The following is an 11,100-nucleotide window of genomic DNA, read 5'->3' on the forward strand; positions in this document are numbered from 1 at the left end:
TGAATTGGGTGTCTCGTCTGCCCTCCCCTCCCCTCCACCTCCAGTCCAGAGGTCGGGACAAAGCTAGAGTGGCGAGAGAGTGATGATCCATGCCAAGCCTTAAGTTGCATGTGGTACGTATATGCGTGCGTGCATGGCCCTGCAGGACTCTCCTCCTCCTCAACCACTCTACTGACCGTGAGTGATCGGTGACAACGACGGGTGACCACTGCTGGGACCCTACCCTGCCCTAGCCCCTCAACGAGAGATGGCCGGCCCCTTTTCTTGTGGTTAACTTGATGCGGTTTTCAACTTTTTTAAGAATGGAAGCCAGTCTCTGTCGTCGCTCTAACTCTTCTGTTGTCCTTGTCTTCAACTTGAAGCGAGCTGATGGCGCGCTGACGGTCAGTGAGAGGGCCTGCTCTCGTCCTAGTTATCGCATAGCAAACCCTGCCCCTGTCCGCTTCGCTTCTCTGCCTGTCGGCATGCGGACATGTCCACCCCCCACTGCTCGGGGCTAAATTTCGTGTTTGGACCCTTTTTATGGTAGTTAATCGAGATCCGACCCTAGTTTGTAAAAATTTCGGCATCTAATCCTTTTGCTACCGCGAGGGTCCATGGCGGTAGGGTATAACATCCTACCGCCAAGGCCCTTCCCAAGTATGAAACACATTGCATGCTCGCACCTACCGCCGGGCACTTTGACGGTAGGGTTGTACATACTACCGCCAGCCTGTTTGACGGTATGGTTATTTCCTACCGCCAAAGCCTCTGGCGATAGGCTGTTACACCCTACTGCTATAGACCCTGGCGATAGCAAAAGGGTCAGATCCCGAAATTTTTACGATCTCGATTAACTATCACAAAAGGGTCAAAACATGAAATTTTGCCACTCCTCGGGCGGTTCCTTCCACGCACCGCAACCGAACCAAAAACATTTGTTTGGACAAACAGCCAGCCTCCCCGCTCAGTTACCGAGACCAGGAGCTTCCGTTTCCTGAGGGTTTTCAGAATCAAGGCCCAAACCAGCTTAACAGAAAGTCACTTCAGATTGCTCAAGATTTCTGACGCTCCGCAAGCATCATAGCACTGCAGCACAAATAGTGCTGAGGGCAGCTTGTTTCTTTTTAGCAATCCGAAAGCCAGCAACATTCTCATAAGAGGAAGCCTACAGCAATGTTGAAGTATAGCAAAGAAATCTTTTCCCAAATGATTTCACCCACCACACATTCAAACAATAGACTTCAGGTTTACGCATGTTTCTCTTCGTTAGGTTATCCCTAGTCGCTAACTTGTTGTGTGCAGCCAGGCCAAAACTGACCAGCGCACTTCGGATTTTTCGACTCCCAGGCACCGTTTGCAACGCAACGGTCCTCGTAATTCTCACGCTGCAGGCAGCCATCTGCCAGACATATTGTATACGCAAACACTCTTCTAACAAACAGTCTCTGAAGAACTATTAAGTTACAGTCGAAAGATTGTCTACTGTACAATTAATACAAGTATATAAGTATATAATCCATGTCATGGCCCCAACCCAAGCCAACCTATCTGCACCGCAAGCCACTCAGCTGGCCCACCCATATCCCGACCACGATCGTGGATTTTACAACACAAATTCTTCTACAGGTTACATCCAAGTAAGTAAAGCCTCTCACATGCTAGGATTTGAATAAACGAATCGCCACCATAAATAGAATGAATCATCTTGAGGAGAATGATGGCGCGCACCATTGACAGTTGAGACAGAACTCAACGGGTCCGCTGCCCGGCCATGTATGCTTGCTTGCAGAAGCTGGGTATATCAAAGGGCCGGCGCGCTTGATTGCCAGCGCTTGCGCAACAGCAGCGCCTCTACTCGACTTGGGAGATTTGGGCAAGAAACGTAACTCCACTCGGTGCGAGGATGAGACCCAGTTGAATCTTTTTGGGTCAATTCATCAACACTCTATCCGCAATCTTCTCATCTCCGACTGAAGAGTTGGGCTGGATGTCAGCGTGCGGTATGCTAGCATCCTTATATCTTCCCGAGAGCAATCCCTCGAGATCCGAACAAGTTCCCAGAGCGCGCCTTCACTCACGATATCCTTGGCATTTACCTCTGCAGAAGGCCAGATTGACACCACAAACATAAGTACATGCAATTACTGTTTACAAGTTTATTTGAGTTGTGTGAGAGAGAAAGAGTAGTAACCATGTTGCGCCAAATGGCACAGTGCAAGCTCGATGTGCCGCCTAATTGGGGCAGCCTCATTATTTGCGTTTTTTACGATCCAAGGAAGTGCCCCATCATCGACCAATAATGATCTCCCCACCTTGTTTCCTGATGGAATAGAAATATGCATATCTTAGTACATAAAAGATCGATCTCAAAAGAAAAATTACGTGGGACTGCAATGTATCAAGGGTCTAGCTAATATGTGTCTCCACATAATGCAGGGATATCGTACAAAGTTTGAATGAACTTGAAAATTCATGTCTCTGCTGTTAATCCATTACCTTGAGTAGCTGCTCTAGATTCACATTTTGCAAAGTTTGCAATGCCACGAGCAATTTGAGCAAGGACATCAGGGTGGCCACACTTAACCATTCCCAGCAATGCTTTGATTCCACCTTCTCCTCTTAGACGAGTTTGCAGTTTGTCTGGTTAAAGAAAAATAAGAAGTTTAGGATACAGCCACATGGATAGAAATGATGTATCTATTGTCCAAGTAATCATCGAATTATTTGTAGATCATGTAGGCTCCTACATCAGCCTTTAGGTAATCTACTGTTTCTTAGGAAAGTAATCTACTTCTTCGAGAAAAGCAATCTACCATTCAATTCCTGACCTCAAAAACTCCTGCTTACTGAACAAAACCTAGATCTCATCCCCCCCCCCCCCCCCCTTCCCGCACTACAGAACCTAGAGCTACATTCAGGTAAGCTTAGTGCAGATAATGAATTCTAGTCAGCACTAACATCACAGTACTGTGTCTAAAATTTTGCATATCTTTCGGCACGTTAAATTCATATAAGATAATAGAGCGCTTGCTTAAGCAAACCAGCAGAACATGGTTACCATTGCCACACAGGTTGGCGATAGCTCCAGCCACCATTCTTAGAGTTTGTGGGTCCTCCGCATCAGATGCTGTCATTGACAACAAGGTTACACCACCTTGAGCCATTATAAGATCTTGATTCGTTTCTGCATATGTAGATTATCACAATCAGATAAGAAGACATTTTCTACCACAGAGAAAAAAATCACTATCTAATAATGTACTTCTCTTCATGAATTATAAAACCAAAATACTGCTGGGTTACTAACCATTCATTGCAAGATTAGCAATTGCTCCTGCCGCTACTCTGCGTATGGTCTCATCCTCAGAGCTCCTAAGCAGCATTAGGAGGGAAGTGAGGCCACCTGCTTCTACAATCTTTTCTTGATTTGCCTCTGAAGTAGGGAAGGTCAAATATAGTTACTTCACAATTATGTGAAATTAGTGCATAATCATATGATGTTCAGGGCAAAGTTGAGCAAATAAATGCAACTATTTGCAAGTTGTGTCCATAGAGTGAGAATCGACATGAGCTAGCAAGCATCATATGTCGCACTAAAAATACATATTCCCATTAAACAGTGATGTTTAGTGCCAGGGTTAAATTGAAGTAGAAACTGAAAAGCCATGCTACAACATCCTAATATCTAACCAGGAGGTAATTCAGAGATCAGTAACATGCTTATAGATAAGTACTCCCTCTGTAAACTAATATAAGAGCGTTTAGATCACTGCTTTAGTGATCTAAACACTCTTATATTTCTTTACGGAGGGAGTACTACTCACTCCGTTCAAAAATAAGTGTCTCAACTTTTGTACAACTTTGTACTAAAGTTTTACTAGAGTTGAGACACTTATTTTGGGACGGAGGGAGTATATAATTTCATCATGCATAACAAACAGCTCTACATATACCCACATGTAGCAACATGCAGCAAATGGTGATGCCTAAAAATCAACTTCAAATATATGATGACTGGAAAACATACCCATACAACAAATGCAACACTGGCACGTAAAACAATATGTAGCAGCTTTATATCTAACTAAAACAATGTGAAGCTTATACCTTCAGCCGCCAGATTCGCGACAACTTTTACGGCATGAACACGAACATCAGGTTCTTCCGACTCAAGCAATGACAATATCTTCTGTAACCCAACTGAAACAGATAGGGGGGAAACTTTCATCAAAAGATCAATCACACTCTAGAGATGTCAATCAGTTCAAATGACAGTTATAGTAAAGACTAAAGATAGGGACAAAACGCTGTAGTAGTTTCATCATGGTTTAAATCAATATTCTCATTGTTGCCTTTGATTTCGCAAGCTGTATTAATTCACAAGATCATACAGTATTGTTTTATCATTATCGTCACTATACATGATGCATGTGTAAGTATACTCCAAAATATTTCCTCAACATGTGTCACATCTGATTGCTCTGCTATGGTGTCTCTGCCATGATATGTAAGTTTGTAAGGAAGCACAGAACACAATTATAAGGACTAGGTATCATTTGTTTTCAGAAAACAAATTATTTTGCACCACTTTTATAACCAGGGAAATAACTGGTAGAGTAATACTTTTAAGCTAATCATTCGGTTTTACAGTTTGGAGATGCTTTAAAGAACAAGAGGGTCAAATAAGCAGAATTTGGAAGGCAATCATGAGCGAGTCAGGTGTAGAACCAAAATCAGTGGCAGAAAAAAAAAACTCGACTAATTGAAATTTTCAACATTGCAGGCAAGATTTCATTCTCGAGAAACAGCAAATAAGTAATAAATACCTTGCTCAAAGAGTTTCGCGACTGGCGCCTTAGGTCCATTGCTCTGCTCTCTAGGCTGCGAATTCCGAGAGTGAGACATCAAAGAATCTAAACCAGGAAATATTTTTCCTGGTCCATCTCCTGTGTCAAGGCTCATTCTTGTCTGATTGAAACGAAAGAAAAGGCACATTATGGACCTTAGGGTAGCACTATAGTACTCATTAGAAGTAAAAAAGGGAAACAAGTTCCAACAAATTGTAGATGGTTGGATGCATTGAATAAAGACAGTATATTCCACATAATAGGGAAGGCTACAAGTCAAGTAATATTATGAGTTTGCTTCAAGTAAAATTGGTTAGCCAAAGAACTTAATAATGCTTTTACAAGGTGAAACATTCAAAAAGAATAATAATTGCGTTGTTGACAGGGAATCACCAAATAAATACAAAACATAGATACACAACTTACTAAATTGAAAATAATAATTTCACATCATTCAGAAACGTTATTAATAACATAAAAACTAGCATCAGCAGTAAGTCCTACCTCATCAGCATCCAGACTTAACTGCATTAACTGACTTTTCAAAACAGCTATTTCTTCTTCGAGTTTGTCTTTTTGGCTAGCTTCAGTATCCAACATTCTCCGGAGTCTCACTACTTCAGCGGTAGCTGTGGCCTATAACACAAAAATATGGTTAGCAGCGACGCTGAGGAATGAGTTTATTTCAAAAACAATATATCTTTTCCAGTGGATACTTGATGCTTAAGGTCATCTTTCTAGCAATATATATTGACAGTACCTCCATCTTTTTCCAGTGTGATAATTGATTCTTAAGGTCATTGGACTCATCTTCAGCAGATTGGCGTAACATTTTCTCATTCTGCAGTAAGTCCTGCACGTCACCATTTGATGTAGACTCCTCTTTAATCTACATTTGAAAAATTGCATGGGTAATCATTTTCAGATTTTACAATACAAGATGTGGCACTTCATCATAACTGATGTCTTAAAAGATTAACCCATAACTGACCAAATAACCAATAAGTAAAGCTGATCTAATCATGATAAGATGTACCTGTTTCTTAGGTGACTGTTGGTGTACTTTCCACTTCTCTTCTAGTATCTTTATAGAGTCCAAGTATTCTTGATGATACTTCATTTTCTCATTCTGCAATAAGAAACCACACAGCTAAAATGAATACCAAATGAAGTGTCAATCAAGCATGCTAGAGCCAACGTAATAATTTAGGAAGCTTTAAGATCCAGCCATTTATACCGAATAAAAAAGAGTTTCCGAAATAAACATAGGATTATTTGCGTTAATATTATGGTACTTATTCTTGATCAAACTCGCCTTTAGAGGGACTCTAGAGAGCCAACAGAGATGCTTCAGAAGAGTTAAATGATGGTAGAGGTGAGAAAATTGAGGAGCCCAGACATGGAGAAGGTATCAACTAAAAAACTATCCAGGCAATTTAAGATTCAAGTTAGTTTATGGTGGAGATCTAGAACCAAGTTTACACCTATGGAATTCAGCAAATTAAGACTACTGATGTCCCAGATCTTATATTTATTCTCTAACTAAAGGTAAAAACATATAAGAAAAAATAGTGCCCTCATGGAGTTCAACGCACACAAAACAGAAGTAAAAGAACATTATGATGGAAGCAAACCTCTAGAGAAACTTTGCATTCCTTTTCTGCCTCAGCAACACGGTATTGCGCTTCTGCTGTTATTCGTTCAATTTCATCATCAAAATATTTACGTTGCCTTTCATTTTCTGCGATTAACTTGTCCAATTCAATATCAAGTCTCCTACACAAACTTTTGTAGTCAAATTCTTCCTTTAATTTCACCATGTTCTGAACCTTCATTGCCTAGAATGAAACATGAAAGTAACTGTTATTCCATAAACGAAGCAAATCAGAAACAAAGCAAATCAGAATAGTTTTCCTACACTTCCATGGTATCATGAGATGGCCAGTTGGTCAAGAAAAGAGAAAATAAAACCATTAAATATATCTTAGTGCGAGATCATACTCTTTGTCCAAACATTATTGTACTCGTAGTCTCCCCCCTATGTCTTGGAGATGGACCAATCGTCACAACCAATGATGTTCTTGCAGTGCCTATGAAATCCAACAACAGAAGCACCTCTGTGAGAACAAATTACTGCGATAGCCTACAGGCAACAAGGCGCACAAAGGCAAGCTTTGCAATAAGATGGCTGATGACCTAGCTATGTAAATCATTTTCGCTTTTGACCAAACCAAGGGAATTTACCTCCAAATGAATCTTTAAGCAACCTAGTAAGCTTGGAATCACGAACAGGTACATGTGCGCTGCTTTCAGCAAGTGCATTGATGCATTTTCCTAGTGAACTTAGGGACAAGTTAATAGACTTCGCCTCTTCTAATGTATGACCCTCGCTTCCTGCACAACATCAATTTTCAGCTCTACAGGGTTGCAGTTTACAGTAAAAACAATTATCTCAAGACGAAGATAAAAATTATGGGAAGGCATGACATTTTTAAGAAAAAATGTGCCAAATTTTATCGATGAGAATGCACTTACCAGATTTGTCTATTCGCTCGGATCCTGCCAGGTCTACAACTACAAGCTTGCTTTTCCTGACAATAGGTGGTCGTAGAGAGTCCATCATTGAAGATGAATGCCCATTTTCAGCAGACATGCTAACATTCATTTCACTTCTACCTTTTACAGCCCTTCTGACATTTACCTTCACCAAAGATAATCACAGAAGCTCAAAAAAATAACCACAGTAGTCGTAATCATGTGCTAATAGGCAGCAAGATCAAAGAACATAAAGATTACCATGAGAATTGCATGACTACGAGATGACTCTGTATTCAACTTTGTGTTTGCAGCAACACGATGAGCTTCACCAATCCTTAAAAGGTCCATAAAACTCTTCTGGTCTCTAACTTCAACTACAGTGGCCCCAGGCAACGAAACATCCCCTGTTCTTGGGTCTTCTACAATGGCTATGTTATCATTTACAGGATCAAGGAGATCTTGTATCATTTCCATATACAACTGCAACAACAACCCAATACAGAGTTACGGTCAGAGAACTGTATAAAGTTAGAGTGCACAAATCCAAAACGAAGGTACAAGATAAAATCACACAGAAGCCAAGCATCACAAACCTGTAGATAAGATAGTGATACTGTATCAGTCTCAGGGGTTATATCAGCAAGAATATCCTCCATTGCGCGGACCATGATTCCTCGTGCAGCAGTATCTTCATCACCAAGCCTTCCAAGTGTAAAAGTCTTGCCAGTACCAGTCTGCCCATATGCCATAACTGTACCATTATATCCCTCCAAAACGCTCTGCAGAACACGGACATCGTTGACATTGGTAAGAAAGTAACACATAGCAGGAGTATTGGTAAGAACAAACAAATGGCAGGAGTAAAACTGAAGGCCATGACACAATAAGAAAGTTCCAAGAGTTCAACTCCAGGTTTCATTTATCATGTCAGCTACTCCCTCCGTTCACTATTATAAGATGTTTTGCATATTTCAATATGGACTACATACGGACTGAAAAGAGTGAACAAACACACTAAAATGCGTCTATATACATCCGATTCAGAAAAAAGTTAGAACATGAACATATTATAATAGTGAACAGAGGGAGTACTTGGCTAAAGTTTCAGATTTCATTACATGATATATCAACACCCACGCCAAAAGTCATTTTAAGTTCTGCTAAGAATATCTATCCACAAAATATAGGTTAAAAGCAACAAGCTTGCAACATGCAAATGTATATTGTTTCTTAGAGATTTCACTACGAGCACAAGCTACTGTGATTACTGATGTATAAATGTTCGAAGTTCACATACCTCCACAACTGGTTTAGCAACAACTTCATACACTCTCTTCTGTGAAGAAAACTCTGTAAGCACTTCATCGAATTCAAATGTGTCGGACTCCCAATTGTTTTTACGAAGCTTTAGTCTTTTGAGCTAAACATCAAACGTTAATCAAGTATTCAAGTGAGTCCATAGGAAACCTAAATGAGTCATATTTCACACAGTATGCTAAACAGGAGATCAAACCTCTGGCTGGAGTTCAACGCAGTCAGCAAAATCAGCATCTGCCGCCTGCTCTTCTGCATTCCGAGGCCTTAGCCTTACAGCAACTCTAACTCTGCTAGAAACTGCAGAAAAAATGGGGGAGGCAAAATTCATTTGATTAAACGAATGCAGATGAATCGATATTTCCACGCACACACGCAAATTTGCTTATGAATTTGGAATGATCATGTCAGGCAAAATTGCGTATGCAACAAAAATAATCTAGCAAAAGAAGGCATTCTATCTCATATCAATAGGAAAACAGCGCCCACCATTTCAGCAAGTAATTCTTCTGGAATGCAAAAGGCAAATGCAAAACAAATCACCACAAAAAGCAATCTCTCTGCAACCGTTGACTATTCTTGACTGAGTGCTGAGTGAATTCTTCCCAGCCATGCTGAGTGAATTGTCTACTTTGACAGTTTGACTGCGGTGCACAATTTAGTAAGAGAAGTGAAGAACATAAAAGCAAAATTATGGACGCACATCTACCAAGCTGGACTCTTCGGTGCAATCCGCAGTTACTGAAAGATCGGAAGGGTGGGTGGCGGCTGGGTACAGTGCCATCATGAGCGGTGCACGAGGCAGCTGGAGGACGAACACCAGTGGTCCGAGCACAACTAAGACTATATCACCAATGTCCTCCCGTCGAGGAAATAGCATATTCTAAAATGGGAAGAAAAAATGGGGCAGCAAGGCATCCGCTATTGATTTCTCGGAATGATACTACGATCTAAGGATATTGTGAGTTTGTGACCCATTGACCAAACGCATCTCAATCATTCTTCCTCCACGGTTTGGCGCAGTTGCTGTGTTGTGCTTGTGCAGCTACGTTACACGATAATCGTTCAAAGGCGGCGGCGCTACTGAGGGAGCACAGTCCAAAATCTGAAGAAATTCCCCCAAAGCGATCGCACTAGCGCAGATACGCTCGGCCACGCCGACGAACCGAAACCCGCAAAAAAACTCAGGAGATCAAGCAGCCGATTGATCCGGCACGGCCGAGCAGGCCGAATCAGCCGGCGCAATGCGGCAGATCAGGCCGGACAGCAAACCCCCAAAAAAAACCTCCCGTAGATAACAGCAAATCCAAATCCGGATCCCATTAAGTGTAGCAAGCAGGCAGACGCACCTCCGGATTCGGACGAGTTGCGCCCCCCGCCGGCGCCCGCGGCGGGGAGCGGGCCGGAGCTGGTGCGCCGGTAAGCGCCGCCGCCGGCCGCGGAGAGGCGGGGCTTCCCGGCGGGGGCCTTGGGCGTGGCGGTGGAGCCCTGCTGCCTGTCCATCTTCGCGGTCGTCCTGGAGCCCAGCCCTCCCCCGCCATTCCTGGCGCCGCTCGCCATTAGATAGGGGTGGCAGCGGCGGCGGCGCGTCCGTGACAGGGATCACGGGGAGATGGTGAGCCGGGAGGCCTGCAGGGGGAGCACGGGATCGGTGGCCGGGGAATAAATGCGGTGAGGGGAGGGGAGGGCGCGGGGCCCGCCGGAGGGAGGGAGGGAGGGGGTGGAGGGCCGGCGAGGAGGAGGGGGGGGGGGGGGGGGGTGGAGGCTGGCTGGCTGCTACCGCTGCTGCTGCTGCTGTGCTGCTGGGTTGGTGGGCGGAGCCGAGCCGAGCCGCTACACAAACACAAGAGCAAGAAAGCAGGGTCGCGTCGCGGGCCGTGTATCCGTATCTCTGGTTCCTGCGGCTGGTCTGGGCCCCCCCGCAGAGGCCTTTTTCGGCGGGCCATGACAGAAGCTGGTCCCACCGGGCAGCGACCGGGTCCCGGGCCTCATGCGACTTGTTCATGCGAGGCTGCTGGGCGTGCGGCCGTGTGTAGCGTAGCGTAGGGCGTTTGAATCCGGCTGCCTCGCTCTCGCCATCTTTTTCACTTGTGGTGGTCGATCAATTTGATGGTCCATCTCCACAGGGGGTTAGCAAGATCCTGTAAAGTACCACACGTAAAACACGGTATACAGTCTTCCTTGAAACGAATTTACGGCACCGCAAGGCATCGGGCGAAACGGATTCCGTAAACCCGTATCGTAGACGGTTTTTTTTTCTCCTCACGCTTCTTCTTCCTCGGAACGCACGCATGGACGAACTCGAACTCCGGCCCGTCCGAACGGCGCCGCTCCGGCCTGCCGCCTGATGTGGCCCGCTGCCTGCTCCAGCGACGGCCCGACGCATGCTCCGGCGATGCTCCGGCAACGAGCTCCTTCG

At 43.9% G+C, this 11,100-nt stretch overlaps 1 protein-coding gene across 1 annotated transcript; it reads right to left on the reverse strand.

Moving 5' to 3' along the window:
• Positions 1-1,411: 1,411 nt before the first annotated feature.
• On the reverse strand, positions 1,412-10,388 carry LOC123165502 (kinesin-like protein KIN-UB). The gene is made up of 19 exons (XM_044583160.1): positions 10,031-10,388; positions 8,881-8,981; positions 8,665-8,787; positions 7,961-8,146; positions 7,626-7,847; positions 7,365-7,530; positions 7,074-7,223; positions 6,831-6,919; positions 6,464-6,667; positions 5,866-5,958; positions 5,590-5,718; positions 5,334-5,465; positions 4,809-4,950; positions 4,090-4,182; positions 3,290-3,415; positions 3,041-3,166; positions 2,479-2,622; positions 2,174-2,302; positions 1,412-2,080 (listed from the first exon to the last, which is right to left on the reverse strand). The coding sequence occupies exons 1-19, from the start codon at positions 10,239-10,241 to the stop codon at positions 1,920-1,922; spliced, it is 2,727 nt and encodes a 908-aa protein (XP_044439095.1). The 5' UTR covers positions 10,242-10,388; the 3' UTR covers positions 1,412-1,919.
• Between the last annotated feature and the right edge of the window lie 712 nt (positions 10,389-11,100).

The sequence above is a fragment of the Triticum aestivum genome, chromosome 7D (assembly GCF_018294505.1).
Source record: "Triticum aestivum cultivar Chinese Spring chromosome 7D, IWGSC CS RefSeq v2.1, whole genome shotgun sequence".
Classification (NCBI taxonomy): Eukaryota; Viridiplantae; Streptophyta; class Magnoliopsida; order Poales; family Poaceae; genus Triticum; species Triticum aestivum.